The sequence below is a fragment of the Melopsittacus undulatus genome, chromosome 12 (genome assembly GCF_012275295.1).
Source record: "Melopsittacus undulatus isolate bMelUnd1 chromosome 12, bMelUnd1.mat.Z, whole genome shotgun sequence".
Taxonomy (NCBI): Eukaryota; Metazoa; Chordata; class Aves; order Psittaciformes; family Psittaculidae; genus Melopsittacus; species Melopsittacus undulatus.
In genome coordinates this window covers 12,953,725-12,976,676 of record NC_047538.1, presented here as the reverse complement: position 1 = coordinate 12,976,676, position 22,952 = coordinate 12,953,725, and the positions used below count along the sequence as shown (strand labels likewise).

At 45.7% G+C, this 22,952-nt stretch overlaps 1 protein-coding gene across 1 annotated transcript in view; it reads right to left on the bottom strand.

Moving 5' to 3' along the window:
• ADORA2A (adenosine A2a receptor) overlaps window positions 1–21,227 on the bottom strand; it is a 29,838-nt gene extending 8,611 nt beyond the window's left edge. The window contains exons 1-2 of the mRNA XM_034068477.1: window positions 21,166–21,227; window positions 4,646–5,538 (exon numbers count right to left, since the gene is read on the bottom strand). Of these exons, the coding sequence (XP_033924368.1) occupies window positions 4,646–4,995 (350 nt within the window). The 5' untranslated portion in view covers window positions 4,996–5,538; window positions 21,166–21,227. The remainder of the gene's footprint in view (window positions 1–4,645; window positions 5,539–21,165) is intronic.
• Window positions 21,228–22,952: the final 1,725 nt, after the last annotated feature.

Genomic DNA, 22,952 nt, shown 5'->3' with positions numbered 1-22,952 from the left:
TGGCAAACTGCCTCCAGGAGCACAGCTGCCCTTGGTGCATGAACAACCCATCAGTGCTGCCTAGAGTAACTCAACTGAGGATGTGATGCTGTTGGGTTCTTGTCACCAGGATTCCTTCACAAAGTGTAGCATCTTGCCAGTCTGATTCATGAACTATGAAGCTGGGTAGAAGGCAGAGCTGGTATAAGAACCACAGTTAACTCAGGTAGGAGTTAAAATCTTTCCATACATTGCATGATATGTAACTGGCCTAACTCTTTGTCATGGCATCCAACCAGCCAGCTGTTTGTCTTCAAACCCAGCTCTGGCCGACAGCACTGCACATCCTGGCCAGATGGCTCTGCCATGCATGGAGCATGTTTCAGCCACCATCAGCACACCACACCAGAAAGCCTGTGCTCCGCACTGAGGGCACTGGGCTTTGATCTGAATCCCAGCAGTGCTCAATGGGTTTTAGCAAATCACTACAAAACACCGTTCACTGGATGCATCCACTCAACAGCCCACACCTTGGGAGCTGCAGTCATAGGTGCAAGACAACAGGAGGATATTCAATCCCTATTCCATGCACCTGGAAATGACAGACACTGACAACTGAAGCATTGTCCAGGAAATCTTGTGGCAGAGCAAGAAGACAAACCCAAACCTTCCCATGCATCACCTAAACAATCCTTTCCCAAAAGTCTCACTTAAGAAACTTCTTCCCTTATTACCAGGTGCTGATACTAGTGCTTGTCTAGGCTATGAAGACAGTGTAGGGTTGGATCCCAAAGGTGGGCACAGGGCTGTAAACTCCAGAAGCAATAACTGTGGGCAGGCTCCATTCTTTTGCCCAAGGCACAATCAGTTTCCAGACTAAAAGCTTGGAAACAGCAAGTTCCAGTGTGGTCCATGAAGCCACAGACAAATGGCAGTGCTTTCAAAGCCATGAACAGTGCTTGTTCAAAGGACGAAGTGAATTACTCTTCTTTCATATTAGGCTGAATCTGTCCGTGATATATTTGACACAAACAAAAAAGGGAAATGCTTGTCAAAAAGTCAAAAGGTTTATGGTGAGCAGAGAAATAAATAAGTCCAGATATGGCTCAAAAAGACAATAAAACTTTAAAACCCTGATTCACTGATTCAGATGTTCATATATGAGCATTTGAGAAGGCAATCACAGAGAATTAAAGCAACTGCTGAAACAGACTGTTGTCAGCATGAAGGTCCTTTCCATGTCCAATACTTTATTCAGGGTTTGTATTCATCTCCCCTATTCTACCTACCCCAGACTCTGAGAAGCCAGTTCTTCATGTCCATCACCCCTAACCTCTGGCAGAAAACATTCCAATGCTCCCTCACTGCTGCAGTTTCAATCACCACTACATGGGATAAATCTGTTCCAATGTTACAAATGACAGGGAGCTGCACCTTAGTAATGCTTTCTTAGAGAAGCATCCTGGCAGCTTAGGCAGCCATCTCCAAAGCAGCTTATCAGAGAAAAAGGTCTGCACTTCAGCAAGTTACTGTAGTTGGCACTGTATGACCTGCATCAGTATCTAGGCCACGACACCTGAATCCAGCACACTGAGCAGGCAGTAACCTGAGAAAACTTTTCCATTTGGCTACAGGAATTAAAACGCCTCCTCTCTCCCCAGTGCATTGGAGCTACCTGTCCTTCACCACGGGAGTATCCTTACCATTGATGCCTACAGCAGAACACGTGGCTGGGCACTGTGCCCATGAAGCCCTTGCTGGTACCAAAGAGCCTGGAAAGTGGCAATTGTTTGTGGCCTATGACTTCATCCTGCAGCTCAGACTTGCAGCCAGTTTTGTTCAGAGCACCCAGGGGGTTTGTATCAGTGAGCACAGATTTCAGGTACCTGCCATGTTAGAGACATTTCAGATCTTATCCCAGACCAGCAATGGCTCAGACTCACTTCCTTGGCAGTGCTTTTCTGCCACATGGAGAGTGTTACCTTCGCATAAAACACGGCAGAATTCAGCAAAGGATTTGAGAACTTGTGGAAAGGTTATGGAATTCTACGTTTGAATCATTTGAAAGGCAGAACACATGAAACTTGCACAATTAGATTTAACTTATTGTTAAAGTTTACATATAGATGTCTGTCCTCACTGCAAGTTTTGGGGAGAAGGTCTTTTATCCACAGAAAAATCATTCCAAAGGTAACTAGTTATGTACTTAGGTGTCCAAAAAAACAAGCAGAATAATAAATCCTACACTTCTGCCTCCTTAATGCTGACAGATTATTTGTGTGGGAATACACATGCACAAATGTATCCAGAGACATGGGATTACCTTCCTTAGGACAGACAAAACATGAAACAAAAAGAACAAGAAAATATAGGTTTGTCCTTTTTTGGTTTCACTAGAGTGAATGAAGTCTGTTTTATTATTTTCTTAAGAGCATTCACCTAATGAATATTAGGAATGCCTGGTGTTACCTTTCTTGTCCTCTGAAGGGGAGAGAAGAGGCTTTCCCAGGCATTAAATGATGGAGTGAAAATGTTCCATCTTTAGCGGCAGGACTTTCCTTCCACTGGTTTGACACATTTTTGAGACAACCGGATGAAGGACGTGAGCCATCTAAGTCATCCCACATCTCCCTCTTCAGCTAACCAGCTTTCACTTGCTCAGCATGTCTGAGGCTATACATTTAATGCTTATTCATCCATTAAGCCTTCAGGGGAAACACAACTGACAAGTTCTCCAATCCTATGGTAAAAGGAGAAACCAGTGGAGGACAAGGAGGAGAGGAACCCATGGATGTACCTGTGTGTTTCTGCATCCGATCAGCTCCACTGTTCCTGGGGCAGAGGAGGGTGTGTTCTGTTATGTCAAAAACAAAACAGCAAACCCAGTAGGGTGCCCGGCACTGATCAAGTCTGGTTTTTCTAAAGGACTCTTCACCTTGGCTATTCCAGGAAATTAAATTTCAAGACAAGATCATTACAGTGATATGGCCAAGAATGGGCAGAAATCCAGATTTTAAAATCCTTTTCCTGGTAAGTCATCCTCTAGCAATAAGAGCGCTTAAACTGTCCACAAAAGCCCTCGGGGTTAGCTCATGGGAGAGGAATTAAAGACATCAGCCCTTCTCAAAACCATTTCAGAGGCAAGCTCCCAAGAGCTACTCTACATATGATGATATGGTTATTTGTACCATTTATCAATAGTTTTGTTTATAAACTGAAACCACAGAAAAGTGAAGACAGTTTGATTTATAGATAACTGATATCAATAGAGTTTTCTCTGCAATGGAATGGTCATTCCTGACAACTACATCAAAAATAGAGGCTGTGACAGGTACAGCTCCAGGTTTGGAACCTGACAAGCAGCAGCCCAAGCTTGCTGAGGCTAGCCTTCAGGAAAGGCTACACTGCACTGGTCCACATGGAAAGGTAATTTCTGCAGCTTTAGGGAAAAGAATGCTTTCTATTTTGGAATGGAGGGTTTGTGTTAACTAACATAAGTGCTGGATGACCAAAGGATTCACAAGAGACAAAACTAAATTGCAGAGGTCAGCACAAGTGAATTAAGCTCAACAGGAGTGAGGGTGTCCAAAAACTCATACTTGAGAGCACAATAGTCAGAAATTTGTTCCATTTTTGCAGCCACATTTGTTGTTAAGGATAGGAAGCAAGTCTATCCATCCCTGACAGTGGGCTGCATCCTCCTAAGGGCAAAACAGGAAGGAAGGAGACTCCTACACTGTGCCTACACCAGCCTCTCCCGGGGCTTCGTCTACATCTTTCAAGCTTACTGAATGACTTGGAAGCACTGTCACACAGCATTCAAACCCAGCCCACAAAATTAAATGCTGCTTCACACCCACAGTCAGATATATCCCATCACAACACTGTGCTTCTGGAACACTGAACTGAGTAGCAGCCCCTGTGTGTGTGGCAAAACTTTCCCTTGTCCTTGGTTGCACACAAAGTAGCAGCTAGTCGTATTCAGCTTTCAAGCTCTAATACTGGAATATGCTTTTCTTCCTTTAAATGCCAGAGTAGACACCACAGAATAACCATCTGCAGGTCTGGTTAGGGAAAAGCCTCTGGCTTGACCCCATAACCCTTGTTTCCAGAGGCAGTGCCTAAGCTATTTCAAATCCTCCTAAGACCCATTTCTTCATTGCCTGCTGCTTCTCCTCCCTTCACATTTAACAAAACCCCATCCACACTGTCCACAACCTGCTGCTATGGCTGCAGGAAGAGTTCCACTCCCCATGGGGAAGGAGACAAGTTGTCCTCACCCCCTTTCTGCCCCCACCATGCACTGCTTTAGCTCCACTTTCCCACAGGGATCCTTCTGGTGCTGTTGGCTGCAGCTCAAAGCGCAGGTTGAGGTTACTGCACGATCCTGTTTAAATTGGGAATGGCAGCTCCTAGGCAGTGCAATGCAATGCCATGAACATACACCATATGAGAGCAGAGAAGAACTGGAAAAAGAAGCAACCAGAAAAGCCAACAACCAAGGCAGCCTTCAAGACCTAGAAAAGTGTGTTTTTTCTTCCAAATTACAAGAGAAAAAGTGCTGATCCTCATTTAACTTTTCCTTCCCCAGTTCATCTCCAGATGTGTTGTTATTACTGTGTTCATCCCTCACCACCCCAGCCCCACCAGCCCAACCCCTGCTTACCTGAGGGGAATGCGGATCGCAATGATTCTGTCAATGGCAATAGCAAGTAGGCTGAAGATTGAACTCTGTGTCAAGACCAGGACGAAGCAGGCAATGAAAAGGCAGCCATAGAAGAAGGCACAGAAGCCAGTGCTGATGGTGATGGCAAAGGGGATTGCCAGCACACCCACGGCAATGTCGGCAGCAGCCAGAGACACCACAAAATAGTTGGTGACGTTCTGCAAGTTGCTATTCAAATAGACTGCCCAGCAGACCAGGATGTTCCCCAGGATGGCCAGCACTGCAATGATCAGTTCCAGGATGATATAAGCTATGTCTGAGAGGAAGTCTTCTTTCCCAGGTACTAGCATGGTGAGAACGACCAGGCCAATATGAGAACGTGCCAGAAAAGCTCAGCGTTCATATCTGCAGAGCACTGAACAGCTGAGATACCTCAAAGGTGCCTTTGGGTCTGAAGAGCGCTCAGCTGCCAGCTGGTGAAGGTTGCTCACACATCCCTTTTCTCCCCATAGCTTTTGAAGTCCTTTCCAGTAGCAGGCGTCAAGAAAAAATCCCAGGGTTTGCCAACTCCAGCAAGGTGGATTAACCAGACGCAGAACAATTCAAACTCCAGCAGATGAATGGACAGGAGAATATCTCACGTAGACATACACTGGTTCCCAGGCCACACAGTCCAGCAGGCAACAAGACACAGAAAGTGTATTGTATGGCAGCATCACATCAGCTATGGCTTTTTGTTTCCTGTTGACAATCACACTGCTAGTCATGGCTTCCTGTCATGTACATACCTACTAGCAACATCCTTTGGTTCCCTTTTTCACCTTTTCACACTAGGACCTGGGAAATATTCTCTTCAGCTGAAGGAAACATTCAACTTCGTCACTTGTAGTTTCCTTTAGAAAACAAAAAAAAACACAAAGAGCAACCACACACACTAAGTAATCAGCTCTATGGAGGAGATGGAAAAAGCAAAATCTCATTAAAGTGGCACATTAAATTGATAACGGATATAAACCAGACCTAGAAGAATACATCATTGGCAAAAATCTCACATTCTCGTCTCCTGCAAGCTGCAGGGCCAAACCCAAGGTTCAGGAAGGCAGTAAGTCATTCACAGTGCTGATGAGAAACAAGGGATGTTTTGTTTTCAAGGCTACCAAGTGAGCTGGCACTTGAGCAGCTGCTCAATAGCCTGCCCTGAAACATGAGAGCCACACTAATGATGACTTGGCAAGTGCTGTGGCTGCATGAAGGAAAGGTGGAGGAGCCTTCTCACGCACACCTGCCTCCTCTGATTCAACACAAAGACCTGAGCCATCATGTGCTGCCCACCCTCACGTGCTTTGCCCTAAAAGCACACTGCTCTGTGGTGACACAAACCTTCATTTATTAAGGGGGCTACGTTGTGGTCAGAACTCTGCTGCCATACCCAATCTCTTCTCCAAGTGAAGGAAGGATGCTGGAACGTGATCAGTGCCAGGGAGAATAGTTCAAGGTATGTCAGATGGTGACACCTCTGAGGACTTTCCTGTTGAGCACGCACAGTCTCTGCAAGGGTCTCTGCAGGTTCCCCTCCTGCAATGCCATTATTTTTGTTCAAATAAATCTTTATTCTATGAGGAAACCATTTATTCATTATACCTGCATTGTCCATAGTGTTTGTTGCATCCACAGATTCAAGTCAGCATCTACAACCATCCAGAAACACACCCACCAAGATACGCTTCTCCCAGAAACACACATAGGCACAATGCCAACACCATTTCTCAAGTATACATTCATGTTCCTGCAGCACCATACACACAAATCTGGGATTAAAGCTGTTGCTGCTTCAAGGAAACACAGTCTCTAGAGCTGCCATTTCATAGGAACAGATAGACATTACCTACATGCTTGCATGTCTTACACACTTATCTTGCAGGTCACCTCATCCCTCTGCTTTCAGATACAGATGAATTTCATCAGTTTCAGCTAAAAGTACAGCAATGGAGAATACAGTTCGCTCAGCTTTGTGCCACAATCAAGAGATAATTATATGCTGTCCTACCCTGTCACTTCCTGAGTGGGTTCTAAACCTTATTTAGAAAGCTTTAGCAGTAATATTTTCTCATTAATTTAAAAACCCACAGCTACTTGAAACGTCAGAGAGCTGGGGAAGAGAGGGATACAGCACTAACCCATAAATCACTCAAGCTCAGTTTCAAATGCAACATGAACCTCCAAACCAAAAGGTTTTCAGGACCCCAACCACAGGTGATCTGGTGTGGTCTAGCCCAGCAGGGTTTCATGCCTTCACAGTTCACTCTGTTTTTGAGTCAGAAACCTAATTTGTCAGGAGAAAATAAAAGGGTAAAGACACTGATAATAAAAGAAAATATGATTAACTTGTGATTCACATCTGATCTCAGGAATATAACCTAATTTTAGACCTTTCATTGATTTAGAGCTCTATTGCTAATGCTGCATTTGAAAGGAAAATGAATGATTCTTGGTGGTTTGGGTGTGCTTCAAAACCTTAGCCTTTTCTCCACCTTCAGCAATTTTGTTTATGTCCTTTGTTTGGTTTGTGGAGAAGAAATCAACAGAAGAGTTGTGATCTAGCTATTAAGAGGAAGATAAAGATCATCTATTTAATCTTTCCCAAAATAAAAAAAAACAATCCCCAAAACTCCAAACCAACCAACCCTCTATATATTGTCTATCTTTCTTTAGTAAAACCTCCAGTTTTCCACTGATCTCCTAAAGATTACTTATACTTTCCTGAATTTCAGGAGTGTCAGTGACATGCTCCTATTCTGCAAGCATCAAAACGTCCATTATAAATCCCAACAGGTTTGTTTCAAGGCAGAGATAGTGAAAACCTCCCCAAGAGCCTGATTTCCAGGGAAGGGGATTAGAATTAACATAAGATAGAAATAAAGAAAAGCTGGAGGGAGAGAAAAAGGAAAGGGCAAGATGAAAAAGAAATGTTTTGTGCACGCGTGTGCACAAAAAAGGGGAAAAAAAGACAGAAAAAGGCTGTTAGGAGAACCAAACCCCAACAAAACAACGGAAGGTGTCCTATGTCCCTTGGCATCATGGCAGCAGAGACAGCAACAGGGTCATGTCCAGCAATGGAGCAGGGACTGGACACTTCTCCGCTTCCCAACATGCTCACATGTTTCCATGAAGGTCAAGCTCATGACCAAACTCCAGTGTCAGAACAAGCTTAAAGTTAACAAATTAATGTGACATACTGGGGCCAAACCCACTGCTGTGTAAAGTAAACCCACCACAAACACCTCCAAAGCTACTGAGATGAAGTCAAACGAACTGAACGAACCACTTATTGGAAGGACCTAAGAGCTGGTCACCATAATCCTAATGCTAAAAGGATTTACTTGAAGTCCTGCTGTGTTGCTCTTGCACCTCATATTCATACCACATACACCTCTGTGAAATTACTGGGATACTCTTACCCATTTCAGGGCTTCCTTTAGTAGGATTATGAATCCATATTGATCCCAGATGCATTTTGTCTAACCTGACTCTTTCAGTGGCTCAACTCAAACCCATTTTCCAACAGGATGTGGAGGGAAGTAACAAACCTATGCTGTGGAGGTCCACCACACACTAATTGTTCAGCACAAAGCTGGAATTGCCTAAAGCTCTGCGTGCATCCTGATGAAGCACAACGCTGGAATCTGAAGTTCAATGACCACATCACATACTGTTTTCTAACACAGCAGAGCTTTTAACCTTACACTTCAACTGTTCCATGGTCTGATGTTAAATTTGAATTTACCTCTGAATTTGCTTAGTCCCTTCTCTTTGCTTCCCCCCTTGCCTTCACAAACAGTGCGCTGATTCTTCAAACCAAGCCCTAGCCATTTATTCTGAAGCAGTCTGTGTGATGTGATGTCCAGAAGAGAACAACATGTCCTTCCACGCTCTGCTCTCAGATGGGCTGGAAAACAGAGTTCTGCAGAGCCAGCACATCTCAGAAGGGAAATTACTGGAGCTGAGCAGGTGTCCCAGCCACGACACAACAACATCTTGTGCCTGCTTCAGCACCAGTGCTGCTGCAGTAACCACTGGCATTAGAACAAGTAATTATTAGCCACAGAACCCCAGCACATCAGAGGTCTCACCTGCTACCTACAGAAGGTGCCCCAACCTAGGAGGTTCCCATAATCAGCCTGAACTCACCCATCTCATCACATTCATCTCTTGCAATGTTAGCCTGTTAATAGTTTCACAACACACGGTAACAACTCTAACTGTAGAATTATTTGCAACTTGCTTTAAAACAGGCACAGGCTCAGACGTTCTGCTTATATGGCTAAAAATCTGATGCACAGGGACAGAAATGAAATACAGACTACCTAGAGAAGAAGACATATATCCAGAGGTAATACAAAATGTAGTATTAGATTTATCTACTTCACGCAAGACCCAAAGGCTCTGCAACCAGGTCTTACAAGACAAAAGTAATTAACAATCTGCTTTACTCACTGGGGGAGTATATATTTAACATCTCAGGCTCTCGAGGGATCAATATTGCAAGCTTCTTGAAACTTAAGAAAAATAACCTGTATCACAAAACCTGCTGGACAGTTACAATCAGTATTTCCTCTTAAGCCCATGTTTTATTTTGTTAATTGGATTAATTCCTTCTTGATACCCTGGGCTATGTTCGGCCTTTCTCCCATTATTAAATAAACCTTTTTAGCCACTCACAAACCTGTGAAGCTGTTGCTACGTTCGTTTGTAGTGACTTGGAACATTTTGTTCTCTCTTATTTCAGCCCCAATGAAAAACTCTCCTTGAAAATTCAGTAAAGCATCTGAACAGCACGTTCACATGAAGCACTTCACCACTAGAGTCTAAGCAAGCTTGTGTTTGGCCATCCCCAGTTGGCTTTGGACTGAGGTGTTGCCTTTTCTCTTTCCTGAGCACCAGAAGCATTGAGGCAAGCCCTTGGCCATTACATGGTGGAAATTACCCACCTCAAATAAGTTAATTTCCTGTTCTCGGCCTCTTCAGGCTGAGTTCAGGCACCCTGGTTTGGACGCCCACACTCTTGCACACTCTGCTCCGTGTGCCAGGCTGATGTTATGACAATGCCCTTGACACTTCAGTTTGACAGCTACTCTCAGATATTAGCAAAATCTCCAGGGGACCAGCAGCCTTCAGGGCACCCAGTGCAGTCAAGGAGCACATAGGTGATGGGCTGCAGCTTTCCTGTGATCCAAAGAGGGGTGTTTTCTCCTTGGCTGCTTCAGGACAGGGTAAGCAGGCAGCTCACGAGTCCATTGGGACTTCAAGGCTCATTCCACAGATCACAATCTAGTATCTCCTTTTGACAACATGACCCTTTCCAGGTACCAGCCACAAACGGATTACCTAACTCCCTCAGGGAAAACCCTTGAATTTACACATGGCCATAAGCAGAAAAATTGGTGCTGCTAAATCATTTGTTTCCTACTTTCCAAAGCCTGGAAGGGGAGATGCTTGTCAGTTTTCATCCTCTCTTTGAAATCCCTCCAGCTCGAAGAGAATCTCCCTATCTTTAAGATCAAAGACTCTAAGAATCTTGTCTCTCCCCATTACTTTGGGCGATCAACTCACAATAAAGAAGCCAATGTGCTCACAGGCAGCACAGATTTGCAAAACAACTCGGGCTGTAAAACACAAGGAAAACAGCTGGAAGGCAGTGGTAGCCGTTTTCTGCATTGCTCAGTGGTTTCGTTTCTAAAGTTTGGTATTTTATGAATACTGTACATAGTTTGGCTTCCCCTGTGTCCCTGACTGCTCACACAAAGACAGTGTGCTTGGAAGTGTCAGAAAGCATCCTCACTCCTGCCTCCTGTCCACGGGTGAAGAGATGTGGCTGGGTGGGGCAGGAAAGAGAGGAGGGAGGAGGCATCACCCTTCTAATGAGGATGTACTTCTGGTCCTTTGCTTTACTATTGGCTGCTGGCTAAATGATCTTTTCGGTCATCTGCTTACAGTAATACGAGAAAATTAAATATTAATAATAGACTATTTCCCTCCAGACTGCTCTTTGTTAACAAAGGATCCAAGTGAAACAAAGCATGCAAAATTATCAGCACACCATGCTCTTGGTTTTCATGTACCTAGAGCACCTGCAGTTTCCTTCAGCATTCCCTGGAGTCAGAGATACCACAATGTCCTGCACACCTACCTGTGGGCTCCACATGGCAGTCTGACCCTTCCAAAGGATTGTTTCAGACTTTATCCAAAACATCATCTGATCTGAAGTCATTATTAACTAGGGGATTACTTGAGACACCCATACTGCTGCAGCAGTGATAGCAACAACAGCATAATAAAATCATACCCTTCAAGCCTGTCCCATGTCTCTCTCTCCTGTTTATACCCTATATAAAAGTTGCAAAACAAAAATATACCAAAAGCGTAACCTCACTGGACAACAAACAAAGGTCGTAACACAGATGGGCTGGCTAATAGGAATATCCAATCCAAAATCAGTATCTTAATGTTGCCTTCCTGCCCTCTAAATGGTAGAAGTGGATTAATTTTTATTGCAGTAGTGGAAGAGAAGACTAGAGCAGAGCTCGATTCATTATTTCTTTTTCCTAAGTGAATGTTATAAATGTTTCAAAGCAAGAAAAACCCCTCACAGTAATTATTCCCATTCTAATGGTCCCAGAAAGTCAGGGAGGGCAACACTAAGTAAGGCTGAATGACCAGCAGTTAAATAAGCCAGATCAAACAAATAAACAAAAAGGAAAAGGTTCCCCTGTGCTCACTGAATTCTCACTGGGCAGCAGGCTTCTTGATATACTTCCAAAAGGCACAGAAACATGTTGGATTTTTTATGAACTCATGTCCTGGGTTCAGCAGTAGCAGTAATTTCTTCTTAGTAGTTGTGTTTTTTGACTTTCGGCCTGGGAACAGTGCTGAAAGCAGCGATGGTTTTACTGACTGCTCAAATGTCTGGTCTGAGCAAGGACCTTGTGAGTCTCATGCTCTGCCAGGGAGGAGGGGAAGCTGGGAGGAAGCAGAGACCAAACTAGCCAAAGAGGTATTCCATACCACAGCACGTCATGCCCGGGATGTAGCTGGGAGGGACCCAGAAGGGCATGCTCGCTTTTTGGTTGGGCTTGTTTTGCTGGGTGGTATCATATTCTCTTCCCTTGTTATTTCCCTTATCATTATTATTATTGGTGGTAGCAGTAGTAGTTTTGTGTTATACCTTAGTTATTGGACTGTTCTTATCTCAACCCATGGGAGGTACATTCTTTGGATTCTCCTCCCTATCCCTCCGGGAGCAGGGGGGTGGGGAATGAAGAAGGGGGGGGAGGGGGTGAGAGAGAAACTGCATGGCTGACTTGCCGACAGGGCTTAAACAGCAACATGCCATTTGTACCCAGGATTGATGATGATGATGATTTACCTACAATGGCATTCCCAAAAATAGAAAACAGAGCATTTGAATAAGCTTTCATAAGACAGATGTGTAAAATGCATAATTAAAACCACATACCATGGCCAGAAACAAGTTACTACTGCCAATATCATCCACAATGTCTCTGAGGAGCCAGTTTTCCCTTCCTGTGTGAGTGAAGAACTTAAAAGCCAACTCTGCCTCCCCATAGCTCTGCTAAAGCCAGCTGTGTTCTACATAAAGAGCATTTCCTTCAAGAGCAAAATAAGAGAAATGAGGAAACAGGATACCAAGAAGAGGTGACCTACTGAGGAATACAGGCAAGGGAGGAATTTGCTCTACAAATATTTATCATATTGCTAATGCATCCATCCATTCTGGTGTATTTTAAAATACTGGAGCAGACTTCTCTCCAGAAGTGACTTCACTTCTCCTTTCTACATGAAGTTTCCAGACAGGCAGCTGAGAATTTGGTACATCTGTTTGTTTTCTGCATTTTTATCCAGTTGTTCCCAAATTATATTTCCCTTCTCCAACTACAGGCTTGCTCTCTACCAGGCTTTGTGATCATTGCTTCCACTCCTCCGAGCACCTTCCTTTTATAGGTTGCAAGTAGTACTTGTGGAAGCTCTGTCTATGAAATAAAGCCTACTCCAATCTACTCCAGAGCAAGGAGTGCTGTTGTACCAGTTCAACCAACATCCCATCTTCTACAACAGAAGGAACATAATTCCTTCCAACTCTCTACATGCAACTTACAATTATTCCCCTTGGAAGCTGTCCTTCCATATCCTGATGAAGGCACTGTGCAACTTGAACAGAGATGAGTAAATGCTACCTGCTTCCAAGCCAAAGCAAGGCTGTCTCACTCCATTAGCTCATCCGCAGCTCACATGCTGACCCCTCTGAGGAAGGGTTATTACTGAGGATGCACCATGAAGCTCCCATTACCACCAAAGTGGTTTGACTCATATCCACCCACAGTATGAAAAGCACTAAAGCCTCTATTGGGTTGCTAACCCAGCTCATCACATCCTTCCTCCCCAACTTCTCTCTGCTCCTTTCTCTTATCTTAGTTTAAGCAGTGACACAGCAGCAGCACAGAGCCTTCCTCACAGCCAAACATCCCCAAAAGCTTCCCAATCCTCTGTCACTGCACACTGCTCACTGCTTGCTGTTTGCTCTATATGGGCTCTTCACTGCTGGCTCAGTCATAGAGATTGACCACATGCTCCCTGGACCTTGCAATGCCTGCTAGAGTTTTGGCTACAGAAGAAACCCTATTTGCTCCTATGCCCCAGGGTGTATGCTGGCCCCCTGCACCCCAGCCTGTGTACCAGTTTATCACCCAACTCATTTCACCTTGGCTGGTCAGTCAGCTACTAGTGAAAAGGCATTTAGACAGAATGACAATGCTGGTGGTGTTCATCCCAAAAGCAGGCAAAAGCCACAGTAACTAATTTCCTGCCCTCTTGGCTTGTTTCCAGCAACTTTCCTTCTTCCATTTTTTAAGGTACTTACCCTAAGTTGCTAATGCCTGTTTGCTCTGTCATGCCTCATCATCCCCTGTTAGCATTTCTGTCTCAGTCTCAAAGCTATTCAAGACATTTTTAGGACTCTGCCACCCTCTGTGGATAAGAAGATTCTCTGATGAGGCCACATGCCCTTACTTTGTCCCTCCCTCTTGCCTTTGCTATCTCTGACTTGCACCATACTTCTGCTGCTCTTGCAAAGTGACTTGCATTTTCACTCTTACAGTCAGGCACACCCGAGCAAGCCTTTCTTAGAGGTACTCAAAATGATGGACTTTCCCCCCCCCAAGTATTTGGTTATAATCCGATTTATTTAGAACTCTTTGGTGTCACTGTTTACTGATACCAAGGTCTCAGTGTTTAGCTGGTGCTCTGAGGACTCTACCAAAACCCTTTCTTCATTTCCTTAGTCCTTGTCCTGTGGTAAAAGCACATCCAATTACAAGTAACAGTCTGCTACCTCTGGCCACTTCCTCCTCTCGCTGCTCAGGCCAGAGACACTGGTGTTCTGGGGTGGAGAGAACATGCAACTGCTGGTGAAATGACATTTCTAGTCATCCGTTTCTCCTCTTGCATCAAACCACTGCACTGGAGTAGCCATTAATAAATCATTTTAGGAATGGTTTTACTGGACTTGCTAGCTGTTTATGAGTTACAGTGCTTGTCTAGAAAGGCAAGGAGAGCAGCTGCAGGTACCCTGCTACAATAGACACACCTCTACCACACTTGGGAAGCAGCCCTTTTCTCCTATGAAAACTTAAAATATTTCAGTTTCTGCACAGTAAGAGAGCATAAAAAGCTCCAGCTGCAAAGAAACCCTGCAATCACTCCTCAATCCGTGACAATCAAGACCCTCACACCTAGCTGAACAAGGATAAACCGAAGACTCCCAAGGCAAATTCTTTAGGGACTGTGGCATTTGAGTCCAAACATGGGAGTTGTACTCAAAGGTGGATCTCAGGAGGTGCCCCCAACAGACATCCCCAAGATTTAAGGATGGTTTCTCCCAGGTGAACTGTGTTCATCTCTTGCCTGCTGTAATCTTATAACTAGGCTGTACTGTGACTCCATGGAGGAAAAGGAAGATTTCCTTTCAGGAGCAGGTAGGAAAGACAATAAAAACAATCAGTGAATGCTCATTCCGCACTTCAGCCCACCAATACAGCTTCTTAGCTTTCTATATCCTGCAAGAGCTTACACCGTACACTTGTACCGGAGAAAAAGAATCACCTAACTACAAATCCACCACAATCCTCTATGTCTGCCCATGTTATAGCCCTAAATGAATCATAATGGTCAAGCAGAGTCTGGCTCAGCATTTAGCAATACACAGGATGACATAAAAGACTGATGTTTTTTAAGTCCAGCTAAAGAGGGCTGATTTCTGGGAGGAAAACACAGTTTGGAATCAGGGTATTTTAAGGAATCCCTGACTGGCAGCCATTAGCACAGGTCACTTTCTTTTTTGGCCAAAAATCTGGGTCTGCAGAACCTTTAAGAAACTTTTTAAAAGCTAGTGTGCTTCCCCACACATGCTGCAGGAGCTGTAATGGTGCTGGTGCCAGCCCAAGTCAGTCTGATGTTATTTTCCATTGTCCCATTGAACCTGGGCACTGATCTGTGGATCAGACGTATGTGGAAACTGTAATTATTCAAATCAATTTCAATCATGTGCCTCTCTTCTGAAGATTGTATTAAAACCCCACATAGCTCTTGAGTGTCTTTTATCCTGGGAAATATTTCCTATGGAAAATCCCAGTCCGTGCACAGTTATATGGATATTATACTGATATCAGAGTTGTTATCACCACAGAATATGATGTATAATAGTCTACTTCCCTTAATTCCTCAACAACTGATTCATACCAGAATCTGATAATCCTACTATGGGGAAACCTCAATAACCAAAATGATAGGTCAGTTTGTAGAGGACTTTCCCAGTGCAAGAAGAGGGATGTAGGTAAGAGGCCAACATTACAGCACACGCAAAGGGAGCAGAAACACTTATGCTCCCCCAGTACGAAAAAAACCAGGGGAGGAAGACAAGAAGCAAGAGGAGAACACAAGAATATAACACCAAAATAGTTCCAAAGAAGCAAAACCAGGAGAAAAATGGGAGAGACTCTGAGGCCTGAATACTAAATGAGGGAAGAAACTTCTAATAGGGAAAATAGTGCAGACCTCACCACTCCCAAAGGGACGCATTAAAAGAGCAGAATGAGACTAAATTGCACTTCCCTCAGTTCAACAGTATTACTCACTCAAACGCACCAGGGACTCTGCCCAGGGAGATACGATGTGACCCCCAGCTGATGCTGGCTCAGCTTCAGCTCAGCTTCCAATGGCTCCACCAGCGAACAATCCCTCTCCTGCCTTCCTTGAAGAGCTGCTGAACAAGGAGCCACAACTGCGCCTGTGAGCATCACCTGGGACAGAGGCAGGGGACAGGGAGACAGAATGCTGTATCTCTGCTAGCCGGCAGATAAAACAGTCCCGGTCTGCAAGTACTAGAGGCCTCCTGAGAATGCCTGAGTGCCTTCCAGCCTGGATTTGAGTGCAATCACAAATGCTAATCAACACGGAGACAGGAGCCCAGCATGTCATTCGTCACGTCTCCAAAGCTTCAGGAAAACCCCCCTTTCCTCTCATAGCAAAGAAGGACAGGAAGATTCTCTCATCCTCTGTATGCCTTTCCCTCCCCCTGTCCCTGGCTCAAACCACCCCTTGCAAGAAGTTTCACTCCCCGCTAACTTCTCCATTGTCTCAGATGCATTGTTTGCAAATGTTCCCTAAAAATGTTGTGTAAAGTATTCTTTATTCCTGTTTCAGGTCTTTCCACATCCCTGTGTAACACCTGGACTTTATCTTTCTCTTTCACCTGTCAGATAGTGATAAACCTACTGCACACAACCCCTGACTTATCATCTAAGATAAATACAATTTGTCTTGAAGCTGTCATTTCTTTTCAAACCATACCTTCTACTGCTGCATTTGCAATTGTAACAAATAACTTATTTGAGTTTGAATTATGTACCTTTCAAAAAGAATTCAATTTAAAAAACCAACCAACATAACCCACTATCAAGAGCCCCAAAATGTACAAAAAATTCAAGCGTGGCCCTCCTGGCATCAGATTTATTGCTAATTCATGGGCAAAGAGGCTCTTGTATTACTGTAGTGTATCTTCTACAATGGCATTTGCATATATTGTACACTGTATTTTATGCTACCTGGTTATTTTTGGTTTCCATAATCAACCAACACACCCAGTGATGAAAAGCTTTCATCCAGATGATGAAATGCTTTCTCCAGAGCAAGTCATAAACTATGCTGATAAGGTTTGTGTTAGTTGCTTACATGTAAGTGAATAGTGATGTCTAAAGTGCTCTAAGCTATCACCTGAGCCTCCGCTGTCACTTTAGAAAGGCATGCATCTCCCTCAGGTCCTATCCTATTCTCTGCCAGCCTTGCTGGGATGTCTCACATAGCACTAGAGGTCTGTTTATAGCACCCATATCAAGCCCCAGGCGTTCTCAACAGGAAGGGACAACGCTTGCACTCAAAACACAAGCTGCAGCACTGTTAACACTTTCACCTGACAGCAGTGATTGCTCTGAAATGCAAGTTTTACAGAAGCCATTTGTTGCATTTGTCTTCTCTCTGAATTCTCCTAAGCACTTAGTGGCTCTTTAGCTCTTTTCCTGACCTCATCGCTGTGTGTTTATCCAAATGACTTGATTCTAACTTTGCTGTTGCATCATCATAAGCAGCTGTAGCCCAGCCTATCTACCCCATCCCTCCCATGCTACTGCTGATCTCCAGCCACAGGGTAGCCATGTTTTGTGATTTACCCCTTACAGAACACAGACTGAAGACAGAGATCATACCTTCATACACCCAGAGTTACCAAATAATTCCATTTGCTGAAGCACTTCTAAATACTCTTTGCTGAGACTCTCTCTGTGGGTTGCCCACTGTGTTCAGGATGAGGCATGACTTACAGCAAAGGATGTTTAAGTTCGACATCAGGATGTTCCCTGCACACCAGGAAAGTAAGGAGTCTCCACTATAGGTCTTTCAGATCAGGGTTGAGAAATAGATGTCAGGAATGGCAAAAGCATAGCTGATCTTGCCTTTGGGCAGAGGCATGGGTTGGATGACCTCAAAGTACCTCCTGAGGATATTTTCTGTAACTGAGAGTGGTATGTGCCATCTGTCCATTCTGATCAACAGAGATTTACTTCAGGAGGAACAAAAAGTGCAATACAACCAATAATTATTCCTGACACAGATGCAGCCATTGGGAGGGGGCAGGCACCTCTCAACTCTGTAGGGGCCACTGAAGCCTTCAGAGCCTGAACCACCTTCTGCGTAATCTGCTGAGATCCTTTTGCCCTCCCAAAGCAGAATGCCGTCAGTTCTTTCCCCATAACAGACCAACCCTCAACATTCAGCTAGATGAGTCTCTCACTAAGTAGGCAACTTTATCTGCCTTTTTAAAATGGGCAGAGAGATGAGGAACTGGTGCTGTTGTGGTCAAGTAACTTCATCAAGGCTGCTGAAGTGCACTGATACAAACCTGCACACGATCCATGAGGCAACCAAGACTTCTGGCCCTAAATACCAGACCCTGGTGAAAGGGAGTAAGTCTCCACTGACTCTTGAGAGTGCTCCCTGATTGACACATAGTTCAAGATCTCTTGGCTTTTAATTTCGACTTCAACAAAGAAGAAAGCTTTAATATGCCATCTCCATTTTCAGATGGAAAGCACACAATAAAGAATGACCTGGACAGTTATTCACCATCCAGATCAGATGGAGAGAATGAACAAGAGCTGAAATCTGTTCAAGCTGAAGACATGGACAAGCTTTGCAGGACACCAACAGAGATGCTGATAATGCTGATATCAGCCTTTGGATGGAAAACACCTTGCTCACAGATGCACAGAACTCTTAGAGAAAGCTTCACCACATTATGCCTCGTCCCATCTCACGTGTAAAACGTGGGTGGAAATGTCAAACCAAAGCGAAGAGCTGAAGCATAGTGAAAATAAGTGCTTTGGTGGAAAATCTGTGAAGCCTTAAGCATCCTGTACAGATGAGAAATTGTACAGCCATCAGTCACCCAGGCAGAAGAGAAATGGTAAAGGGGGAGGTTTCTCTCCACACCAGAGGGAAAAGCTGCCAGGCTCAAGACCGAAGGGGGTGGACCCAGCCAGCCTTCCAGCACCCTTCAGAGAAACACAACTGAAAGGAAGGGTGAAAATTCAGAACAGTCCCTCCAAAACTCCTGCCTTACTGAGCTTTCCCCAGTAGTTCTTAAGAGGGCTTAACCACACGGCTGTACATAAAATCTATCATTGAAGATTAAACAGAAAAGATGAATAGCTTTCAAAAGTTGATTACATCCAAACTCAATAGTGCCAGCAGCCCTTATGGAAACATCCTATTAAAATATCAGCAAAAACAGAAATGCAAACAGAGGAGACCTGGCAGGAGACTTCTCAGCTCAGATCTTTAGTGCCTTTTGCACCCACTGACAGAAGGACAAACATCATCATCACTGGGCTGACATCTCCTGACCTGGCACAGGCTGATGCTGATTCTGATTTTTATGTACAAAAATACATATGAAAGTGAGACAGATTAACTGCATGTGTGTGTGTGTGTGAATTCCAGCCTTACCCATGAGCAGCATTAAAATGGACCTGCTTGCCTTTTTTTAGTTTTTCACACCCAGGAACAGGTCATTTTTATTTTATGTACACACACACATGTTTGCAGTTTGTACCCATGTGTTTTCTCTACAAATTCGATGGCTCATAGCTTTCCTGGTTAATTTGGGATTAAATCCATTTGCCCCATTAGATGGGATATCATTTCCATAGTATTTTGGTGACACGTGATTGCATTTGTATTGACTTTTTAATTGCAATTCGAAATAAGGCATTTCTTCCACAGATCTAATTAAATTGAAATATTTATCACATCCCCATTGTTCACTCTATCTAATCCTTTTGTATTTCACTTGGACAGTATGTTCTGGGGTGTCTCTAAGCACACGACCTGGCCATGCTGTCTTTCTCCCCTGTGGAAGAATGAATTCATCAGTTGCTACAGTTCTTGAGTGACACAGGTCTGAGACTCATGAACCTCATAAGAAACCTGAAAATAAATAAATCCAATGATTTATCTAATAACTGACCATCTGCTTAAGAAAATAATTTCAAGTAGTTAGGGCAATTCTATTAACTGCTATTTACTATGTGAGTCATGTTACTCTTTAAGTTAACCCTAAGTTAACAGAATCTCTTCAGTGGGCCCTGGGCCCTCTGCCCAAGGCAGTTTTGAAGAGGATGCTTGACCACCTTTATGACTTTCAAGCTCTAGCAAAGTCTGCAATACATTTGCACTCACAACCTACCCCAAGCTCATACTGCACCAGGGCACAAAAGAGTATTAAAGCAACTTCTGGGCGACATTTAGACCACACACACAAACATGCAAAAAATTCTCCTCCCAGAGGCATTCCCTGTGAAGGGACCACATACCAGCCCAGAACACATCAGCTGAACACAAAACGTACCAAACACAGCAGAACATACCTGCTGCCTAATGCACTGCTCCAGGATGGGTTCCTGCACCTTGGTGAGGGCAGCACACCCTGAGTGCTGTCAGTCAGGGCAAAAACATGCCTCACACATCCTCCCAACAGCTCTGGAGACAACCAGCACCCTGCAGCCTGTTCCCCTTCATCTGCCTTCCCGCCCCCAGTACAGAGATATGAGGCTCTTCTGTGTGTGGCAGCTCCACTAACATACCTGCTGGGTCCCAAGGCTTAGAGAGCTCCCAAGGGCAGCAGAAAGCGCTGAAAACTGTTTCAGTCACTTGACACAGATGAGGTGGGATGGGGACAAGGAAGGGATAAGTGTGCGTGCAGGTTTAATGCCATTTATTCAGTCCCTGCCCTTTTCCCCTTAGCGTGATCGCAAAGTGCATGATCACCTTCGTTAAACACGATGGAGAAGTTTACAGGATGCAGAGTGCTCCTGTAGAATCACTATTTTATGATTAAGCACAAGCACAAATATCAGCTGAAGGGGCAGAAGGAGGGCTGGGTGCAGGGGGGCAAAGTCCAGCACTGGTACCTGAAGGAAGATCCGAGGAGGAAACATCCCGGAGCGTGGGGGTGTGTCGAGGGACTGTCAGTTGGTTGCACCGGCTCCACGGTGCAAAAGCCACCGGAGCCGGGCAGGGGAAAGCCGTGTCAAGGAAACCTCGGCGCCGTCCTGGGCGGGGGATCCGGCAGCACCGAGCGGGCAGCGGCGGCCACTTTTGAAAGTGTCGGGGGAGGCAGGAGCGGGGCCGGTGACACCGCGGGGACCGCGAGGGAAGTTGATCCGCCCGCGGCACCTCCCGGGACCGCTTCCCGCCGTGCTCGGGATGCTCGTGCTGGGGCCACCCGCACCGCGCGAGTCCCGCAGCCGGCCCCAGCCGCGCGGTCCCGCTGCGCCCCGGGAGCTCACACCGGGGACACCCCCCCCCCCCACCGCGGCGGTGCCGGCATCACCCACCTGCCCTCGGGGCCGCTCCGCTCTGCTCCGCTCCGGCCGCGCCCGAGACGCGTGTGGCGGTGCCGGCCCGCGGGGCGCTGCCCCGGCCCCGCTATCGCTCCCGCCCTGCGGCGCCCTCCGCCGCAGGACGCGGCAGCCCCGGCGGCGCGGAGCCGGCAGCACCGACTCCCCCTGGAGGGCGGCGCGGGCGGCGCCGGGCGGGAGAGGCGGCGGGGACGAGCCCGGCCCCTGCCCCAGCCCCAGCCCCTGCCCCAGCCCCTGTCCCAGCCCCAGCCCCAGCCCCTGCCCCTGCCCCTGCCCCTGCCCCAGCCCCAGCCCCAGTCTCTGTCTCTCCCTCGGCCCCGGCCCCGGCCCCAGCCGGTCCCGCGGCCGCAGGAACAGCTCCCTACAGCGGAGCGAGCGGCTCCCGCAGCTTTACCTGGCGGTAACCGGGCACCGGGGGGCTCCGCACCGATAGGGACAGCCCCGAGCAGCATCTCGAGAAGCGGCTGGAGATTGCCACTTGTTTCAAGAAGTCCAGCTTCAGGGACCTGCAAGGGCGAGAAACGGGCTTGATCTGCATACAATGAAAGGAGGCAAGGAGAGGAGAACGAGGAGGGCTTTCTCTGTACATTCTATTGAACATCTACTTCTTTCCAGGCTTGAAAGCCCATCCAGTTGAGTTTAAGCGCATAGCTATACCAACTGGCACAGGGCAGTGCAATGCAGAGGTATCTGGGAAGACTGCACAAGCAGAGAAACTTGCACTTTCTTCTCTTCTCTGCTTAATTGTCCTTTACTACCAATGGAAAGGAAACCCTGTGCATTACTATTTACTACTCTGGAAGTGTTTAAGAGTTCTCAGTAAAGATATGAAATCTTTTACACAAGTTTCCCATTTCCCACTGAGTAGGTCCCATCAGTGTGCACAGTGTTTCCTGCTCCTGCCCCTCGGGGCTGTGCCTGTCCCCAGCCATCCCTTGCTACTCTGCATGAGCAGACTTGGGGAACAGCCATGACTCATCTCACAGCAATTTTGAAGCGGGGAGAGAACCTCTCAAGAATTTGAACCCGCTGCTCTTTGTGGATTTCTTCTAAGGTTTTTATTATTTCTATTTTTCAACTTCACATCTTAGCAAGTCATTTATCTGCACATTCCTATTGGTTGGATGTTACAAACAGGAAAAACCATCAGCACAACTCCACACTTCCCACCAAGCCCATGGCAAATCCCACCTATGAAAAACCCGATTCATTGCAATGTCAGGCAGCCCAGGCCCTTCTCTGCAGGGAACTGCTGTAGCTTGGAGGCTTGTACCATGCAACTGAAGGCATTATTTTGAGATTCCCGACTCCAGAGATGGCTCATGCCACATCTGCCGTATTTTGACCCACAGCAACAGACTTGGAACCGACCACTTCACAACACCCTCAAAATCTATGAGCATCTAAGCATTAGCAACCTAGCACCCAACCCCTGTGCTGTGTTGGGCTCCTCTTACCCAGATGGGTGGCACACAGGCTGCCTTGCTGTGCAGCTCTGAGTTACAGAGTGGAGGCCAGAGCACTGCTCTACAAACAATGGGAATCCTCTAGGGAGGAAAAAAGTGATTTTTCCCAGAAGTTACAGAAAAAGCTGGAGTATCTCCCACATAGTAACACGTAAAGATTTTAAGAACAACATATATTGACTAGCCAAGTCAAGAAAAAAAAGAGAAGTGGGTGACTACGAGACGTTTAGGAGCCTCATCAAAACATGCTCCAGTCATGGTGAATTTAGAAATGCTGCCTGCCCACATGAAGTTTGC